The following is a 21,944-nucleotide window of genomic DNA, read 5'->3' on the forward strand; positions in this document are numbered from 1 at the left end:
TTTCTAGTTGGATGAGGAGAAAAAAACATTCCCCAGAATTACTTGATCATAACGTTTGAAGGTTATGAGGTGATCATAGATAAACTTTGACTGAGCCCTCGCACAGACTTATTTAAGGAGCAATAAAAGAGTTCTTTATTAAAAAATATATTTTATAAAAAGTAGACTTTACAAAAACTCTTTATAAAAGTTCAGACTTTTTGTAAAGTCTACTTCTTGGGCATAGTTTGGAAGCTTTGTTTGGGGGAGGATTTGCAGAGCCCACAGGAATTTAGTAATGCAGTGGAGCGAACTGGAGAATTTTCAGGTGAAGGAAGTGGTTTTATTTTCTAGAAAACAGGGTTTGGGGAATGGAGGAATTTTCAGTAGAATGACTAGAGAGATAAGTCATAAAGAGTTATTCTGCCTGTTTCTCAGTAATTGCCTAAGCAGCGTGTTTCATTAGATGGGGGATTGCTACTGATTTTTTTCCTATCGACTTTAGACATAAGTTAGCACAGAGCAATATATACTTCTGTCCAGAGATCTTTGCCTTCTTCTGTAACCTTTAGGATGGTCCTGGGTACAGTAGGTACAACATTCAGGTAAACCTCAGCCATTATTTATGGAGTCATCTCTGAAGCATATGGATTAAAATGTGCTGAATAGGTCAGTGGGTGGCAGTTACTTTTTCAAACAATAAACTCAGACATGTAAAATAATGAATCTTTATTTTTCTGTGATTCTTTTAAACAATACCTTCGGCTCCTGTATTACTCTGTTAGGGCTGCCATAACCAAGTACCACAAAGTGGATGGTTTAAATCCCAGGCATGTTCCGTCTCTCCGTTCTGGGGGCTAAAAGTCTCAGGTCAAGGTATCGGCAGGGTTATGTTATGAAGGGGCATCTGTCTTATCCCTCTCTCCTGGGCTTGCGGAGGTTTGCTGGCAATCTTCGGTGATGCTTGGCTTGTAGTAGCAGCCGTGTCCCAATCTCGATCTCTGTCTTCATCTTCACGTGGTGTTCCCCGTGTCCAGATTTCCCATTTTTATAAGGACACTAGTCATATTAAACTAAGGAGCCACCCTACTCCAGTTCTAAAGCATCTTCACTAATTACATCTGCAATGACTTTATGTCCAAGTAAGACCACATTCTGAGGTACACTAGGGTTAGGAATCCCATGTGTGAATTTGGCAGGGGAGACACTATTCAACCTGTCATAACTCCCATGCTACCAATGATAAAAAAAACCTTATTTAATTTGATTCTGGGTGTGCTCAGTCACTGGGGTTTTCCCAGGAGTGAAAACGACAAGGCCAGTGGAGATGGAGGGTCTTTGGGGGCCAACTGCTCACGGCCCACAGGGCACCGTCTCTGCCTCCTTATCCCTGCTCATGTCCTGTCCTGTGGTTGCTGGCTTCTATCCTGTCTGCCATTTACTACATCTGCGCTTTCCATTTGATCTCTGGTTGGCACTTTCTGTAATTCCATCTGCTCATTTTTATCACAAGCACTCATTAGGTAGTGACCTTCCTTCTCCCCAAAACTGTGATTGCCGTCCTGCGCCATGCTGGGTCAGCAGGGCGATTGGTGGCCTGTGTTAGGTACTTGCGGCTTTCACAGACATTTCTGTTCTACTGAGGCTGTTCCGAGCTGGTCTGGAGAAAATGTACAAGGCTTCTCCAGGGATGTGCAGTGGGATCTCCACTCTGTCTCTCTCTGTCACGTACGTCACCCCCAGTGGAGGGGGCAGGGGGAGACAGGGCCCTTCCTGCAGACCTTTCATAGCTCTTCTCTGCACCTCGCACCCTGGCTCAGCATATAGCCCTCCGATGACAGTGTCCTCCCGTTCAGACAACCAAGCATAGTCTGCCAGGCTCTCCATCGACCCTCAGGCTGTGAAGGTGAGTAGTACTCTGTCTCCTTGTTGCAGGGTCTTATGAGTATGAGTCAGGATTCTCACACTTCCTGAATGCCCCTAAAGTCCCAAAACAATGTTCTTTAACAGTATCACTTGTAGGAATATTGCTTCTACCAGGTAGTTTTTTTTTTCATTTTAGTTTTTTGAGTGAAATAGTACATAAAGTGTAAAAGATAAAATTGATATGTTTCCATGATCTAGCTTAAGAAATAAAATCTTTCTTATATTTTTGCAAACCTATTGCTTAAATCAATCGTCTCAGAACTCTTGAACACATCTCAAAAAATTGAATTTACCCATATGCATGTGCTCTGAGGCCCTGTGTTACCCTGCCTCATGGGGGAGATGCACAGTTCCTTAATGGCTGTGGGAATAAGGGCATACATAGAGTTTGCTCTATAGACAATCAATAGAACTTGAGGTGGAGAAACCTAACATTAACAGATGAAGAGTATTATTAATTTTCATTAAAGATACATATACAAAACATTTGGAAAAAAAATCTCAACATTGTAAGGGATGCCAAATACCATCTCATCATCCAGTGCTTTCATATTAAAAGGGAAAATTTAGAGTCTTGCTAAGTCTCATACGTGCACTTATATACGTATATGGACATGTATATGTATCAATAAGCACACACATGTATATACAGATACATATATCTCTACTGACCAGATTCCTTGGCACACATATTTATGTATACTGGGGAAGGAGGCAATGGTGAGTGTGGAGCTTCATTTCTTCTTCAGTAAGATCTGAGGAGATTTCACGGGTCTCAGGTCTCCTGTTCTGGTTACAACATTATGAGATGACGCAGTTCATTTCAATTGACTAAGAAATATTGGTGGTTGTTAAGTTTCTAAGGCCTGAGTGGCTTGGCTTCTGTCATTTGGTGTAACTGATCCTAAGAGACACTTCTGAATAAAAGACCCCAACAGAGGACAAAAGGCCAAGGCCTAAACTAAAGCAACTGAGGCCTCTTTTATTTATATACTTATGTTTTTACTTATTTTTTATTGCAGAAGAAAGTGAAGGAATCTCTGTAAAGATTTCGGATGAATAGAATGTTAGCGGTGGAAGGAGGGAAAGAAAACAGAACTTCCCTCATCTTGTCCAATGGCCTTTTCCATCTTTCCCTCTCTAGACACCTGAGAAATATAGCACATGCTCTTACTATCATGGAGTTGCAGGTAGGGAAGGACACCAGCTTCCTGGGAAGTGTAGCTAGAACAGGCAGGGAAGACAATTTCACTAAGGCCCCCTAAAGAGACATGCCCTGCATCCCTTCAGGAATACTGAGTTCACATATGTTCAACTTACCAGACCAAAAACAAAGAGAACAAGCTCAGAAAAATTCAAAGATTAATCTGCTGAAGGTCACAAGGCCAGCCGTGGTAGAGTCTATACTAACAACTAGGATTCCTGAATCCCCAAGCTTGTGTGTGTGTGTGTGTGTGTGTGTGTGTGTGTGTGTGTGTGTGAATTTGAAATAATTTATATAACTATTTCTTTGAATGTATGAAATTTATGACCTAAGATTCAACCAAAATACTATGTCTTGCTTTGCTGTAATTTATCTTTCATCCCTCAGTCTCAGGTTACCAGAATTCTCATTTTAAATCTCCTAATTTTGTCAGTATTTAACCCAAATTCACTTTAAAAATACATGTATCAGGATAACCTACAATATTTTAATAGGTGCTTTGAAAAACAGAATTCTGTGTCATGATTGTTTTTAGTAACAAACAAGATTTCTTTTCATATGCCGAGTGCCCCATTTGAAGAAAGTACTTTGCTTTGTTATGAGGAAAAGAAAATAATTCAGGCCAAAGTATGGATTTTTTAAGATGAAAGGAATGTGGGGATCATGTATTCCCATCTCTTAGTTCTGTTCCTGAGCATGGAGGTCTAGAGAAATTAGATGACTAGAGGCCTGAATTCTTTTATCTACCCACGTTAGCATTAATTTTAAATAGTAAAGTCCGATAATTTTACTGTTAGAGTTTTTCACCAAGCATTGTCAATAATCCAATTCGGGGCATGTGAATTCCAAAAGGAAACAGCAAAAAGTAGACCAGGGCTGTCACGCCACCAATTCATGGCTTTTACTGACACCATCTTTCCTAGAACAGAAAGGGTCCTTTCAAGTCTGTGACATTGCCACTAAACAGATAATGGCTGTCATGGAAAACACACAGCTTTTCAGCTTATAAACTATGTGACCTTGAGCAAGCTAATTACACTGTAGCCCTCTCATTTGTAAAACTGGGAAACAAAAATCTATCTCACTGGCTCCTTCTAGAAATAAAGCAGACTAGCCTGGATAAAGTACTTATCATGGTAGCTGGAAGGTAATAATTACTGGGTGTTCCTTTCTTCTCTTCTGTTTTCCTGATCAACATCACGTGGCTGATTAGTGTCCAGACAGGATTAGAGCCCAGACCTTTTATGTTCTAGGGCAAAGCTCTCTTCTACACAGAATTCTTCCATTATTCACATCATATTGTTCTCAGGAACGGGAAGGAGAAATATCTGAGAAGTCATTTTTTGTTAGCCTGAGAAGCAAGCCAGGGACTGGTACCCTGGCTTGAAAATAGTCAAGTTTCTATTGCTAACTGTGAAATAATTGTAATCGTTTTTAATTAATTATTAATTAAATTAATAATTCACACACAAATAATTGTGTAAGGGATCCTTTCACAAACTTTTCTTAGAATTCTAGGTGTGGCATAGCTAGTGCTTTTATTTCTTTATACCCAGAGAAGGGGGGGAGTTTATAGTGACTCAGAAAGAATGGGAAAAAGCTTGAGTGTGTCTCTTATTAAGTGAGCTTGTTTGAATGCACTGGAAAATAGGACACAATGCAGGTCATGGGAATTTACATATTTGACCAAAGCAAATAGATTCGCAGGGCCAACTGAGTGCTCAAATTAAAATATCTGTTTCAAGGTTACCATGAGGCTCTAGAACGCTTTTCCCCTAGCTTCTGTGACACCCAGAAAGAATCATTTTTTAACATCTAAATGTTAAAACATAAATGATAAAATTATTGTCTGTATTCATGAAATAATAATTAATAATCGGGATTTTTCCAGTTTTGTTGTGGTGTAATTGACATGTAGCACTGTGTAAGCTTGGTGCATGATGGCTTGACTTACATCCATTGGGAAATGAGGACCACAGTAAATTTAGTTAATGCCCATCATCGCATATAGGTACAAAAACAATGTTTTTCTTTTCCTTGTAATGAGAACTCTTAGGATTTATTCTCTTACAATTTTCACACATACCATACAGCCCTGTCAACTATAGTCCTCATGTTGTGTGTTGCATACCAAGTGCTTCTTCTAACTGGAAGTTTGTACCTTTTGACCACCTTCTTGTGACTCCCCTCCCTGACCCCCTGCCTCTGGAAACCACAAACCAGATCTCTTTTTTTATGTGCTTGGAGTGTTTTTTTGTTTGTTTGGGTTTTATTTTATCTTTATTTTTTTTAAGATTTTATTTATTTATTTGACAGAGAGAGACACAGCCAGAGAGGGAATACAAGCAGGGGGAGTGGGAGAGGGAGAAGCAGGCTTTTGCTGAGCAGGGAGCCCAATGCGGGGCTCGATCCCAGGACCCTGGGACCATGACCTGAGCCGAAGGCAGACGCTTAACGACTGAGCCACCCAGGCGCCCCTAGTTGTTGTTGTTTTTTTTTTTTTTTTTAGGATTCCTACGTATAAGTGAGATCATACAGTGTTTGTCTTTCTCTTTCTGCTTTAGCATAATGCCCTCAAGAGCCATGCTTGTTGTCCCAAACAGCAGGATTTCCTTCTTTCTGTGACTAACATTTCATTTTATGCATATACCACATCTTCTTTATCCTTTCATCTTATAATCTATTACCAGCCTACTTGTGCATCTATTATCTAACTACCTATTTTTTACCTTTTAAGACTTGAAACCAAAGATGTAAAGCTAATCTGATGGGCACATTAGTTTTGGCAGTTTATTTTTATCCAGAATGTCAGTAGACTTGGAGGAGAGTTTGGTGCTGTCCCCTCATCTTTATTAGTTTTTTCCTTATTTGGAAAAGAAAAGTACAATTATTTTTCTCTAGTATATACAAATGGCTAATTGACTTTTTAAAAAAAGTTCTTCAGTACTGGTCAAGTATTTCCATTTGTTTATAGCTTGTTTTAATTTAAAAAATAAAAAGCAGCAACTTCTCCATTGTGCACTAATTGAATTCATCACCACTGCCTCTGGAGTAAATTAGTGCTTTTGCATTCCAGAAGTAATGGTGGAGCGGCTGACAGCATTAAACATCACAAAACTGAGTTTGTTCTGTCTTTGCCGGGCTGCTTCTCCTTTATCTGTGGAGATCAAGGCAAGGCTTAGCTCACCTCTGGGAAGCCCTGGGGAAAGCCTCCAGGCCTCCACATCCTTCCCTGAATAGGAGACTAACTACCGGATTTTAGCCTCCACCATGGCCGGTCTTCCCTTTCCAGCGACTGGCTGCCCCACTGACAATTCTGGAAGCAACAAGAAAAGCCATTTACTTTTTCTTCCTTATTACTTTGGTAGGAGTTGTTTTGTTTTGACATTTCTCTGACATCCTTGTTTTGTGTGTGTGGGTTTTCTCCTGACTGCTTGGGAATTTATTGGAAGGGCAACAGATTTATTGCCAAGCATGTTGGATTGTTCATTTTAAGACCACATTTTCTAAGTGTGAATTGAGTTATCTGGAGAAGAAACAGAACTGGAGAGGTGAATGGGGAGAGGCAGGAATGGTGAATGTTTTGCAGGTTAGGATTTCATGTAGCCAGCAAAGACCACCCTTCAACCTTGGGCTGTCAGAGCCCTGTTCTGGGCCTCCTGATTCAGGGGTTCCGCTTTGGTTCTTTGGGGCCATCTATTCCCAACGGGCCAATTATTTTGAAAAATGAATTTTTTTTGAAGCCAATTTGTGACACTGTGATGGAGATGAGCTGCATACTATAGGTACAATAATGTAGCAGCCTCATTCCCTGAGCTCTGCTCAAGAAATTACTAATTGTAGAGAAAGAGTAAAAATAGTCTGAAGATTATTTTCTATCTTAAAAAAAATTATATATTTACCTCCAAATTAGGTCATACAGGGTATTACTTGATAATTCTTGACAGTAAAAAAATTGATTTCTATTCACTTTCCTAAATGGGCAAAAGTGAATCAAAGAGGCCTTTATTAGGTATAAAGTTCAGAAGAATATAAAGGCAGATGACCCTGTCCTACACTGGCTGTCATCTTCACCTCTGATCAGATGCTAAATGAAAAGCTGAAAGCACATTATCTACTACAGTATTGGTCTAAGTATGGTTTAGGAAATTCATATAGGTTAGGAGAGAAAGAGGCTCCCTAGTAAGAAATACCGTGTATTCTGAGCAAAAGCTAAATAGCTTTTTCTCAACAGGACATGAAGAAGCTTCAGTGTGTTGATTTATATCATGACCCAGTAAAAGAAGACTATAGTGGTTCTCTTTCCCAATTTTTTTTTTTTTTTTTTTTTACCACAGAACCTTTTCTGGAAGGAGTTTCTGAACCTGGGCCCCCATGAGCTAACTTTGGGGTGTGAACACCTTAGAATATTATTTCTACTAATGCTTCATTGGGTTAGTCTGAGAGGGAGGAGTTTCTCCCTATCATCTGTACATGTTTTTATTTTCCCCCTATTTCTAAAATTTACTCCCCTGTAAAAAAAAAATCTGTAACTTTTGGCCTACTCACCATTACCCATTTCTGTTATATATACCTTTGGTCAGGGTCTGAGATGTCCCAACCAATATAAAAGAAGTGTTGAGTGTTCTTTTATTATAGATTCAGCAAATCATTACTACTGAATTTCATTATCTTCTAAATCACTTCTGTTTTCTTTGTGTATGGATGTGAAGCCACATTTTATTAGGATGGACCATAAGAAATAGCTGATATTAAACTAATAGTGACAATCCATGTGGTTCAACCTAATATGCTAATATTATCAAAGAGTAATTATAGTTACCAAGATACTTCTTTGCAAAAAAAAAACTTAGCTACTTCAAGAATTTGGCTTAATACTTTTATAAATAGACTGGATGGTTGGCAGGAGAGATCACTTATGCTTGTAAATGATACCAAGTTGGCCGAGATTGACAGTATCATGTAGGGCCAGACAAGAATGCAAAATGATACAATCAATTTGACAGTAATGTGCACTGGATAAAATGAATTACAGTTAGGGTGCATGCAAGGTTTTGTTTGCAAAATAGAATAATTAATTTGAAAAATGCAACAGGAATAGAAACATTTACAGGGACTAGGCAACATTCAGAGGAGTTTTAAAGTCACAACCAATCATAGAGTCAGACTCTGCTGAACATGCCCAAATGGGACACCTCTGAGCCATTCATTCTGACCGACCATCTGGACCTCATCATGTAGATTTTGGCTGCCACACTGAATGACTATTGGCACTAGATCAATGATTCCATTCTGTGGTCTATGAACTTCAGGCATTGGGACAGAGCATTATTATTTTGAGTAATATAAGAATACTCTCCCTGTAGCCCATTCAAACTCTGCTCACCTTTCCAAGCTCAGTTAAAGGTCAAGGAAGTTCAGAGAGTCTCTCCCTTCTTATTTCTATAGGAGACATATTGCTCAACTTAACACAGGGTCTGACAAACATTTCTGGCTGAAGATAATACGATCTTCTTTGTATATTGGCCTCAACTTTGAACTTTTTAAGTTACTTCAAGATAAGAGCCCAGTATTATACATGTATTGTACTTTGGTAGGACTGGTGTGTAGTCAATAAAAACATTAGTAGGATTCATCCACCAAGACTTAATAAAGTTAATTATCACAGCAATAAAAGCAGCATTATGTTGATTTGAGAACATGAAAAGTTGAGAAATTTCTGTGGAGATAGATGACTATGGCTCTTATTCTTTTGATTCTTGAACCAAATTGTCTCATTAAAAAACAAAATATGTAATTATTTTTTATGTCAATCATATTCCAAGATGGCATTTAATATATCCATTAAACTTTATTACATTCTAAATTCCAATAGGTCTAAGCCAATGTTTGGTTTGGTGGAGTTCCATGTAAGATTTGTTAATCAGAGTTGGTGGTTTTATGTGTTATAAAATGCAGTTAAATGGAAATAATTTTTATCGGGTTTTGTGTCTTAAATGTGGAGGTGCTAGATGGATCTTTTTTTAGTGCTAAATTTTCTGACCAAGTGTATAATTAAACTTCTGGTTTATTATCTATCCTCATGTCTCTACAAATTAATTAATGGTTTTAGAATGATTTATCAACTTTGGTTACTGAAATAAAATCCGCATACTATGTTATACTGTCAAACAGTAGCATTACCCCTCAGTCCCTGTAATGTATATGTGTTTGAATTTATTAGAGCTCAGTCCTGAGCCAACGTTACCCTTAAGACTTTCAGTTACAATAGTGGGTTTCTTTGGAAAATAATTCGAGTCTAACTGGATGTTGTTAAATTCTCAGGCCATGGTAAGTGTGACTGTGGCAAGTGCAAATGTGAGGAAGGTTGGTTTGGGGATGCGTGCCAGTACCCAACTCACTGTGACTTGACGAAGAAAAAGAGTAACCAGCTGTGCAAGAATTCTCAAGATGTCATCTGCTCTAATGCAGGTAAGAAATCTAGCCTATGAAAATTCTTAAATAATCACATCTTGGTTTTTCATGGAAATAGGTAGGCATTGAGAAATGTGGAACCTCTGAAAGAGACTGCTTTTGAGTATATGTATATTTTTGAAATGAAATGCAGATAAATCAATAGGGGGAAAATGTCATCTTGCTGAGACTGGCAAGTTTGATGCTCTCCAGCTGTTGCAAATGCCTTCTTCAAGCAGGATATTCACGGGAAACAACACCCCAACAACATTTTATGTAAATTGTGAGCCATGATTTTGAATGCTGGATTAAATCTTTTAAAAAGGATTTATATAAGCTGACTTAATTTTATTTTCTATTACAGATCAAGGGTTCTTTGAATTTATACCTTAACATCAAATAGAACCAAAGCTTTTTAGTTTGATAGAAACTTTAGATGCACTGGATGTGAAACTCATGGGAAAATATAGTGACATCACGATTTTATGTTTGGTGAAAATATTTTTTGCATCTCAAAGAAGTCATTTAAAAATATTTTTTAGAAATTTATAGTAAAGCTGTTAAAATTAATTACCCAGAAGATATAAAACAAAGCAACTGGTTTGGTTTCATTAATGCTTAGCTGGTATTACTGTAATTAAATACTCTTTTCATATTTGGGCACATGGAACCTCAAAAGTCCACTTTTTCTTAAGGCTGGTTGAATTTGGGAATGCTCCTGTCCAAAGCTAGAAGCTTTGATTGAGTTGTTTTGTTGGGTGTGGTCTGGGATGCAGGGTTTTTTTTTCAAAGCTCTCCCAGTAATTCTTTTGGAAAACACTGGGTGTGAGCCATTGTTTTGCATGCTAAAGGCAAGTATTTGACTACAAGAGTGACTGTCTTCCCTCTTGAAGCTCCCATCGTACGTAGGTAGAGTCATTCTATGTTCAGAGCTATCATCTTTCCACAGTCTGATTGCAATGAATTGCTCTGTGTAGATTAAGTGCAGTAAGAGTGTTTTGCTAGTAGGAATCAAGGCCATACCCAAAGCAAGGTATGAGTGGATGGGTCAGGCACCCTGACAAATGATCTTAACAGTCAGGTTACTTACTGTATTCATGGATCTTCTCCTTGCTTTACTCCAGCACCTTAGTCTTTTCTGTCTTCTCTGTAGAATTTTTCTACCTCCAGTTCCTAACACCCACCCCTACAAACACACACACACACACACACACACACACACACACACACACACACACACACACACAGCCTTGCATGCTTACCATATAGCCTCATTGTTTTGAAAATGTCAAGCTTTCCAAACTTCTCAGTAATAAAACTTGAATTCTGTTTTGTTTCTTTGTTCTTTATTTTTGGCTTTATTTATTTGTTGTTTATTTTTCAAATCAAATCTAGTTTTTTCTTCTTTTTAATAATACATTATAAACAAATAGGGGTTAGTCTAGGAATCCAAATGTTTCAACATTAACTAAAAAAACCATGTGATTTGCTACATTAACATACCTTAAAGGAGAAATTTACAGAATCGTTTCAGATGATGAAACATTTGATAAGATATAAAACACAGTTTTAAGATATCTGAGCCTCGATCTTTTTTTCTTTTTAACATTGATACAATACTTTCATGTAATCTAGCATCCATATTCCAGTTTCGTTCATTGACCGAACAATGTGCTTTACAGAATTTCCCTGCCTCCGTAGGATCCAGTCTAGGGCAGAGTTATATTTAGCTGTCATTTCTTGTTAGCCTCCTTTAATCTGGACCATTTCCACAGACTATGGTGTTATAGCATTGAAAATTTTGAAGAAAATTGTCTGCAACCTTTTTTTTTTTAATAGAATGTTACTCATTCTGGCTTTGTCTTATGTGTCCTCATGATTAGATTCATGTCATACATTCTTAGCTGAATCGACAGATAGATGATTTTGTGTTCTCAGGATGTGTCATTTGGAAGTCCATGATATCCATCTGCTCTCACTAGTGAGATTAATTTTGATCACATGGTCAAGGTGTTGTCTGATGTCTCAGCTCTGTAATTGCTGATTTTGCCCTTGTAACAAATGAGCAGTCTGTTGGGAAGCACTTAGAAATTATAAGACATCACATCTTCGTCAAAATTACCCCTAATTTACCATCCATTGATGACTTTCACATGATCCAGTGCTTACACTACTGATTGAAAAATGATGATTTCCAAACTCCAATATTGCCTCCCTATTTACTAGTTGGTACTCAACATTCTACCACAAGTAAGAGTCTTTTCTCATCTACCAATTTTTGGATATTTCATTTACTTAGTGATTTATTGTCAGTCCACCACAGTTCCTATTATTTCAATGGTTTATTATTCATTACTGAACTTAATTACTCTGGTCCCAGATGAGGCTGTTGGAGCCCCTTCAAGCTAGCTTCTCAGTCCTTGTGACATGCCTCCATTGTTTTGTTTTGTTTCAGCAATTCTTTCTTTTCTGGCATAACAAAATATTCTAGAGTCATATTGTACCTGATTTGCCACAGCTTTGGAATCAACCATTTCTCTAAAGAGCCTTGATTCCTTTAGGTGAAGAATGATATTAGAATAAAAATTGTGAGCACTAGGGATGTTTATTTCTACTGGGATGAATTCGCTTCTTGGCATTTTCTATAAACAGGCTAGTAAACATTCATGAGCATATATATATATACATGTGCATGCACATACATACACAGACATATTTTAGAAATCATGAAGTCACACAAAGACATCCAACTCCAATCCACCCCCACAAGGTTATCTGCTGTCTTTCCCCTTCCATATTTGCAGGTTCCATTTTTCGTGGTGAGAGTTCTGGCTCCCAGCATCGTGGATATATTTCCTCATTTGCTCAATCCTATACTACATCTAAAATTGTTTTTAGAATAGCTTCATGCATACCACCATACAAAACAAGTCTACCAAAGCATTTTGGGATTTGTTTGCAATTGACCTCCTCCCCCACCCCCAACCCACACCAGCCATGCTCAAGATTGGGGTACTTAGTTAATTGCTGTGTTCATAAGTTACTTGGATTTCTTTCTTTTTGTCTCCCTTTAGTGTAGTTATTGTACTCATTTGAAATACAATTAAGGTTATTTACTTCAGATTGCTTTCAGTTTTTAGACTTTTTTTCCTCCTTTTCATCCTTATTGATTTTATTTTATTTTGCAATATGTAGAACATTAGCGTACTTCCAAAGGTCAAAACTATATAAAAAAGCATACTTAGCAAATCATCATTCTCTTCCCAAACCTTCCCTCCTGCTTTCCTCATACCTGGTAGGTAACCAACTTTATGGCATTCTGCTTTATCTGTGTATATGTTTATTTTAAATAAAGGCAGATAGCTAGATGTAGGTGTTAGTTTGTTGGTTTTTCACTTGTTCCCTACACAAAAGGTAGCATGCTATATATGCTCTTTTGTACTGTGCCTTTGCCACTCAGCATCTCCTGGAATTCACTCCGTATCAGTACATAGAAATCTTGCTCATTCTTTTTCCAGATGCATAGAACAAAGCTCCATACAGGTGACATAATTTATTCACTCAGTCTCCTATGGTTGGGCACTTTCCAATATTTTGAAATTACAAATATTAATGCAGAGAATGAACTGGTACATATGTATTTTCATATTTTGGGGGGTGTATCTTCAGGATAAATTACTAGACATGAAATTGCTGCCCCAAAAGGTAAATTCATACTCAGTGTTACACTTAATCTTTCTCTCTTACTTTCTACTCAGTATGGAAGCCTTTCAAGTTGACTTTAGCAATCTTATTCTCACATGGCTTCTTTTAGTGTCTACTTCTACCAGCCTAGTTCTGGACCACTCCCCCGAAACTGCATTAGGCTCTGAGTTCTCTTACTAATCATTCCGCCTTTATATCACGATGTGGTTTCCTGGAAGCAGCTTGGGGCAGAAGGGGAAGAGGAAGAAGCTAGACTGGGACATCAGACTGTGGGTCAGGATGAGATGGTGCTGGGGACTAAAGGAGTTCCAGAAGCTGAGTCTAGAGGGGTACAGAAGGCAAGGCACAGCCTACAGAGCAAAGTGGGGCTCCAGTGCCATTGCACAGGAGTATGGTTGGTGTTCAAGACAGGAAGTCTTCCTGGAGAGAGATTGCTTTACTAATCAGAATGAAAAGTCAGAGCAAAAATAATCTAGCATAAAGCATAAAGACCAGTCCTAGAGACTGAGCTCACTGGCAACTAAGAAAGAGAAGCAGTATGACATCACATGAATACAGAAGTCTGTCGCTTTTGCCTGGGCTTCCATCTGCCATATCTTGGAGCCTCAGTTGTGAATTCTACATGATGGGTGAGACAGGAAGTCTCTGAGCTGTTGTAAACGTCCCACATTAGCCAGAAATGGTTCAGATGTGTGGATGGGAGTGAGCTTTCCTGTCAGGGTGTCAGTGAGAAGTAACAGAATTCAAAGGTAGAGGCTGTTCCTTTCCTGAAAACAGCTCCTCCGTTCTTTGCCCTGACGATGTTATACCTCGCTTCCAAATGATGAGAGGCTCCTGGTATTCCAACAGATAAATTCTAAAGTTCTTAGCCAATATTCTTGATCCTCTACTCTCTGCCTTCAACTGACCCTTTTCTCCAAACCCAAGCCAGACTTTGCGCTGTTCTTTAATTCCACATCCTTATCCCTTAGCTGAGGCTCCTTCCTCAACATCGCAAGCCTTTTCTCCATCTCCACCTGTTGAAAGCCTATCCATACCTCATGTGCCAACTCAAGAACTTGCTCCTTTACTGTGCCTTTCCTCCTTTACAGAGCCAGACTGAGGTTTATACTTTCTATATGGTATTTGTCACAGATCTGTTGCAGATGCCTTTACGTCATCTGGTCTCATACATATGTGTAAAAATTATTGATCATCTAAGCTCTTTCTTCCTGGTCTGTGATTTGCTTAGTTTTAATTTTCTTATTATCTCCTATAGCACCTGGTGCCTTGCCAACAGTATAGTAGGCAGCAAGAAAATTTAATGAATGGATATGTGGATGGTTAAAAGACAGCATGAATAAATGTGAAAATGAAAAAGAAGGGCGATAATTAGAGAAAAAAATGAGATGAGGCAGTACCATGAATTATAGCCTTCGATTTGAAATGAGCTTTTATAATTTAAAATAGTTTTCAGGAAAAAACACACATACAAGAAAAGGAAATTTAATAAATGCAAAATTCATGAGTATTCTCAAGGAGGAAAAATAATTAGCTCAAATTCTGCAAAATCACCATTTCTATGGGACTGTGAGAGAAAAAACTCTTTCAAGATAATAGCTGATTGGGAATGACCTGGGTACCAGAATCATGCAGAGGGTATGAAGACAGGACGTCGTGGGGTCTATCAATATACAGAAGAGTCTAGGGGAAATGTTTGAGAACATGACTCATAGATTCAGTATCTTCATGGGAGAAGATGAAGAACCCAAAGTTTTCTGAAAACCTATGATGTAACTGAACAAACTGTTTTCAGAAGGATGGCTGGGTGATATATTTACCACTGGGCCCTCATAGCAGCTCTATGAGGGAGATATTATTTTCAGAGAAGCAATTTAAGAGTTAGAGATGAACATAATGACCTCAAAAATGTATAGTACTGGTTATTAAAACCTGGATTTGGCTACAAATCCACCGTAGTCCTAAATCCATGCCCTTTCTGGCCCATCTCATACAGACTTGCCAATATCCAGTAGCTCAGTTCAAACATCAATATCCTCTTCAGTTCCTCCCGATCCTTCACCACTCATACACAGTCCCTGAGTCGTCTGTCCTTTCTCCTGAAAACACCCCTGAGCATCTTCACTTCTTTCTAACTCATTGCCATCACCCTGGTCAGCCTCTGTCTTCTTCCCTGCAGACAAATGTAATAAGCTATTCTCACATCCACTGTGCCTCATTTCACTTCATTCTACATATGACAACTAGCATAATCTGGTAAAAATGCATACATGATCACATGACTCCCCGGCTGAAAGTATTTCTATGGCTTCTCATTATTCTTGGATTAAAGTTGGAAAACTTTAACAGGAACTGTAAGACTTCCGTAAGCTGCACCTCCACATGCCTTATTCAGTTCGTGCCACTTTCCACATCATTTCCTATGTTCTAGCCATCTTGGACTTTTTCTTCTTATTTCCACTTTTGCCACAGACCCTTGGCTGTTGTCTCCTGCGGGAAGTGGGCCTCCACACCATCTCACTTCTCTTGCCTATGATTTTTACTTTGCTCTCAGTACCTCATTTAGGATCTACTTCCCCAAGGACTCCGTGTCTGACTACCAGGTCTCAGGTAAATCCCCTGCTAAGCTCCTCTGCAACACTTTGCACTTCTCCATTTATTTGATCACTTTGGTTTTCTCATATCAAACTCTTGAGAGGAGGATTATGGCTGACTTGATCTCCCATTGTGTTTCCACAGTCTAGGATGGTATCTGGTGAGTGGTAAAGTCTTAGTTCATATCTGTTCGTTGCTATGATGATCGATTAAAAATGGAAAAATAATTATTAAGAAGAGCGTTCCTTAAATGGACATTCTACTTCTCAATATCATTTGAGTGCTCTTTTACTGTCAGTGAAATCACTCTCAGGAGTTGTAGTCAGATCCTCAAAGTTGGCAGAGTCTATGGCGTATGGTATACCAGATGACTCCTGTGCCTCTGTGTCACTCACTGTGAGCCTCCCTGAGGTTTTGGTGAGGTCCCGGGACACTATACCTGAGAAAACCTGCTCTGGTCCCATTGTCATAAGGATGTATGGATCAGTTTAACACTGTAGAGGTGAAATTATTAGGAGATTCTAAGTTTTTCATTTATGCATTTGATAATGAATTCCACAAATATTTATTATATAAATAGCATGCTCAAATATTGTGCAAAGCATTGAATAAATACTGGTGAGGAAGATAAGCAAGGCTACTTCCCTCACAAAGCTTAGAATTTTCTGCTTTAGTTCACTTCAGACCCAGGTGTAATTGCAAGATAGTCATTCATGCATTGATTGGATGGCCATGTGTAAAGTAGCTCTGCACTTGGGGAGGTCAAATTTCCATTCATGAAGCTATTAGAGGTCAATCATAATAGCTGTGGCTATGTGCCATAAAATATAATTGCTGAACTATAATCATCAAGAAAGAATGTTATCTATCTCATCCTACCCACAGAGTTACATAATTGGAATATTAAATTGATTTGCATTTTCTCTGTCTCTGAAAGAGATTAAAAATCATCGATGATCATTTATATGCACTTAAGAAATGCTTTTTGCTTTGTTTAAATGGTTTAGGTACATGTCACTGTGGCAGGTGTAAGTGTGATAATCCAGATGGAAACAGCCTCGTTTATGGTAAATTTTGTGAGTGTGACGATAGAGAATGCATAGACGATGAAACAGAAGAAATATGTGGAGGTAGGTACACTAACTTCGTAGAAATTAGTAAAAGTCCTTGATTTTTCACCTGTTTTATTGTACTTTTGTCACTTTATACATTCCTGCACTGTTTACTCATTTAATCTGAATTTGTGTTTATTTGGAGAACACCTCGTATAAGTCACTTAAGGTAGACTAGTACTTTTTAAATGCAAAATCAGACTGTTCCCAGGGGAGAGCCCGATCATTATAGCAACCGACCAACTGTGTGGTTCCAGAGTGATCCTACCGGTACTTCATCTTCCCTGCTTCGTGCAGCACTTTTATGTTGTCTCTTTTCTCCCAGTCCCTCAATTGCATGTGTTAATTTCATTCTATTTTCCCTTGCTAAATCATAAGACTTTAAATAGTTTCATGTCCCATTGGAGACATTGGAGGCCGAAAGGATCACTAGCCTAGAATCTGTCCCTCCCCACCCCATACTTAGATTAACATTTTTCATGATCTTTTTTGTCTTTCTAGGGTATTTCTAACACCATTACTCAATCCATTTTTCTACTGAAGCATTTATTGCATGTGCCACACTTCCTAGCGCCAAGGACTGTACTAAGTTCTTCACATTCGTTGGGTAATGCACCCAGGGTCATTCCAGCAATAGTATTGGAATTTAGACTCTTGTCTGTCGGACACCAAAGACTGAGCCCTTGACCCCACCCATGGAGAGTCGTATCAGTGCCCCGGGGTCTGGAGCTCCATGAGAAGAGCCCCTCCTCATCACCCAGAGTATCCTTCCCTTCTGCTTTCCTATCTGCAAGCATGTTCCCAGAGTTTCTATTTGCACCCATGACTAGCACAGGAGAGGAAAAGGAGAGAGCAGTGAGAATCCCTTCAGTTTACATAAATGTAAACGCTTCAGCCTGGTTACCGCTGGCCTCATCTCTCCATTAATAAGCAATTGTTTATTTCATTTATCTCTGACAAGATTCCAATGCATGGAATCCTATTCTGCATGCAGATTGGGTGATTTCAGAAGAGAATTTTCCCTGGGAGGATCAGGGACAAATGGGGCAGGAGGAACCAGAGAGCCACAGAGAAAGGGTCACTAACTTAGGAGGACAAGCTCTCCCTCTGTTTATAAAAACAAATTGTAGCTTCAGTTCTTGCGGTCATCCAGATATTCTTATTTTAGGTCAGCTTGGTTCCCTCTGGTGTCCTTGCTGTACAACCCACCAAGATAAAACAGACAAATACAAAAAGTTACGTTTTTCAAGGCAATGACCTAAGCTAGATGCTGCTCAGACAATTCTGTTAATGGACTCAATCCAAAATAATTAGAAGAGTTAGGTAAATCCACCTACAAATATTATGTATCTATCCTCCTGATGTTTCATTTCCAATTAGGATGGACCAAAAAGGAGGTAGGGAACACGCTTGGGGCCAGTGGGTTCTGATGCATACCACCAAAGCGAGGTCTATTTGCATGTGTAAATGTAAACATTTAACTTGACGCAACACAACCGGAAACGTTTGACTCCCAACCCTGCCACTAACCATTTCCACTTGTTTGAGGCTTAAGCAATTTCATGGTGCAAAGTCTCTGACCACACACTTCAGCACTCCAGTAAATATCCTCTGAGGGTGACTTTGGCTGGGATTCTAGGTCTTTCTGCATGTCATTCGCGTGAAACCAATCTGTTGAGAGGTGACTCTACAGCCCATCAGTGGAACAGTTTAAAAGGAGATTTTCTCGCTCCATCAGTTTATACAAAGCAAAGAGTGATATTTATTGTGTGCAGTGTGTATTGTCCCAAGCTTGTATTTTATCTCAATTATCCACATATGGCTTGTTAACAATATTTTCATTTGGGTTGTGAGGATATCTGCTTAATTTTTTGTATCTACATACAAATGTAGTTTGACATGATTCTTCTTTCCTTATTCACCTGTATCTCAGTGATGTTTTAGTAAAACCCTAATTCAATTTTGAGTTTTATAAATATACAAAGAATTTGGGTATGAAGAATGTAGATTTGGGATTATTTGTTAATGTCATGGTAATGCTTACGTATGCAGCACCTTACATAAATTTCCTAAAATTACAGAGGAAATAAATTCTAGTTTAAAAAGTTAATCAAGTCTTAAAAAAAATTTAAAAAAAATTGACTTCTAGAAAAGGTTTTAATACACAGTTGTCTCGCTGTGTTCCAGTGTAAGTTCCTGAGGAGACAGCCCCAGGATGTATTTTGTGTGGGTACCGGAGAGATGTTTTTGAGTTCATAAATAAAATGTATAGCCTTTATATTTTATCACTGGTGAAATCATTAGATAGCCCTTACATTTGCCTACGTGAACAAATTAAAATGAAAACTTGTTGTAGAAACGATCATTGACTGTTAGGTTAATAGGAGGTTTTCCATGGAAATCAAAATTACAGCTCATTTAGAGAGAAAACGTGGCAACTGACTTGAGGCCCATAGAATTGCCACCTTCTGGGAGCCAGAAGGATTGCTCAGTAGGGGTGCAGAAAGCCAGGATGTGACAGCTCATGAGGGGTTGCTGGGAAGTAGGTACAAATGAGCAGGGTAAGATTTCATAAGAGGCAGGAGCCAGAGGGGTGTGGTGGCTTCAGAACACAAAATGTTCTGGGGCAACCCTCCCTATCATTTCTGCCCCCTTGACAAATAGGAGGGGGATTTGATTGGGAGGCCAAGGGTCCATGATAGTTTATTGGCCTAAAGGAGGACTAAACACTGATTTAACAGAAAACCTCTTTTCCTCGTGGTGGAGCACAGCAGACTGTGGGACACATTTGAATGGAAAGATGACATATGTCCCCTGATTTAAGAAATGGTTCAGTCATTAATACTGTGCATCCAAGTAAATATGTACCCCTGGTTTCTCAGTGGTTGATTTCAAATGAAATACTTGGATGACTAATTCCAGAAATACCCTCTGAAGGAATGCTTACATACATTGGACTTGGATGCCGTACCTTTGAGATCGAAAGGTAGTAGACGGGCTTTCACAGTCTTTCATGTCATTTCTTTAAATTTCTTTCATTTTAATCAGCTACCTGGCTAGGACAAGTTAGAGGACACTTTGGCTTTCTTTGCGTGTATAATTACATGGGTATATGCAAATCTGTAACTTGATTATTTTAAGCAGGGACTGTCAAGCAGGTAGATTTTATTTCAAAAGGCAAAAATGATCATGAAGAGATAGAAAGTTAATTTTGCTTTTAAAAGTTGCTTTTTTTCCCCTCACTCTATAAAATTCATTTTGGGTAAAGGCCATGGAAAGTGTTACTGTGGAAACTGTTATTGCGGGTCTGGTTGGCATGGAGATAAATGTGAGTTCCAGTGTGATATCACCCCCTGGGAGAGCAAGCGAAGATGCACATCTCCAGATGGCAAAATCTGCAGTAACAGAGGTGTGTCATTCATTCACATTACTACGGAGTTGGGGCCGGTGGGGGGGGGGGGGAGGAACAAAGCTCTTAATTGTTAACACTCCTTTTCTCTGGATTTCCTTCACTATGGGAGGAAGTTGTCTTTTATGGTGTTTGACTTCGATGTAAGTCCATACTATACCAACAATCTTCTCTCTCATTTTTTTATTGAGTAAAAAAACAGAAGGATAAGAAAGTTGCTATAGTTTAAGCTTCACTGAACCCATTGTTAATGTAGGGACTGTAATTTCTTTGGCGGCCATCCAGAAATGGCACAAGACAGCTAAAAGGCAATTCTTGTAGATACTTCTGCTGAGTGTCTCTTCACTAACAGAACCATCTCCAGCATGAGCATCTAATGTCTAGAGAGCATTTAAGAAACTCTCTTGTCTTCATTATGAGTAAATCGAAGGCTTGGTTGTCATTCAGAATTGATCTGGAGTGGCTTCACTTTTATCTGCAATAATAAAAATGATATTGAAGAGATACAGAAACGACGTGTCAGGTAGCCATAGAAAATTGATGCTGACCTCCAACGTGAACTTTAAGAATATATTAGTATTGCTAAAATGTAATTTAACATGAATTAACTGTTGATATCAAGTCAAATCAGTTTTTAACACTTTTTAAAAACCCTTGAAAATATTTGTCATTTTTTCCCTTATTAGCTGTACTGTAAGTAAAAGAGGACCATGCGGGACTGTTCCTTGCCGACCTCATGATATAAATAAGTGACCATTTTTCCTTCTAGAAAATTATAAAAATCTAGAAAGTTGGAAAACTCTTTTTCTCATGTCTATAAACGAATGGTACTTCTTAATAGATCCTGCTTCCACAGAAGACCTTAACACACAACCGATTCTATCTTTTGAAAAATTGGCAGAAAACATTGACATGGAAGAGTAAAATGGGCCACATTTCTGTAAGCAGAGAAAGGAAAGCAAAAGGCCTGAACTTGGAGCAAAAATCATAAAGGAAAGTCCTCTTTTTAATTTATGCAGAATCGGTCTGACTATAGATCATCATACTCATTCATGTTATGTTTTCCTTTACTATATAAGGATGTGTTGCTGCCTGAGTCCCTTTTTTATTAATACAGTAGGGTCAGTGGTCACCATCATGCTGTCAGGGTATGCAGCTTGTGCTGTGTTCCCGTGGGAAGCAAGCAGGTAGGTGTTGCAAGGAGTGAAGAGAGAAGTGGAAATGGTTGGGCCGTGGAGCAGGGCCGGGTTCTGCAGCCGGTGGGCTCCGAGAGACAGACAGAGGTCCTTCAGAAACACACACGACTCGCCCCCTCTCTGCAGTCTCGCCTCCTGCCTCCCCTTTCCCGGGAGCTGTCCGATCTGGAGATCCGCCAAGGGCAGAAAGGAAAGCACCATGCCTGAACGAGGCTGGTTAGCAGTGAGACTCAGGGGTTCCTGAAGGCGAGTCCGAGTGGGGGAAGCACGGCCATGAGTCCTTTTATTTCCCCTGGAAGGTACCTGCCATGTTTCCCCCAGCGCTCTTCCCCATCATTGCTTCCGGGCCAGGAGAGAGACACCGA

General features: G+C 39.0%; 1 protein-coding gene across 2 annotated transcripts in view; it reads left to right on the top strand.

Moving 5' to 3' along the window:
- Positions 1 to 21,944, top strand: part of ITGBL1 (integrin subunit beta like 1) — a 206,451-nt gene that overhangs the window by 80,832 nt on the left and 103,675 nt on the right. Inside the window, exons 3-5 of one of the 2 annotated variants that reach the window (XM_028112090.1) lie at positions 9,434 to 9,580; positions 16,870 to 16,992; positions 20,243 to 20,383. In XM_028112090.1, coding sequence (XP_027967891.1) covers positions 9,434 to 9,580; positions 16,870 to 16,992; positions 20,243 to 20,383 — 411 coding nt within the window. The remainder of the gene's footprint in view (positions 1 to 9,433; positions 9,581 to 16,869; positions 16,993 to 20,242; positions 20,384 to 21,944) is intronic. The other variant, XM_028112091.1, reaches the window with a different exon arrangement.

Source organism: Eumetopias jubatus, unplaced genomic scaffold, assembly GCF_037043125.1.
Source record: "Eumetopias jubatus isolate StellerSeaLion01/CBP00866 unplaced genomic scaffold, mEumJub1_p1.0 scaffold_3, whole genome shotgun sequence".
NCBI classification, from domain to species: domain Eukaryota; kingdom Metazoa; phylum Chordata; class Mammalia; order Carnivora; family Otariidae; genus Eumetopias; species Eumetopias jubatus.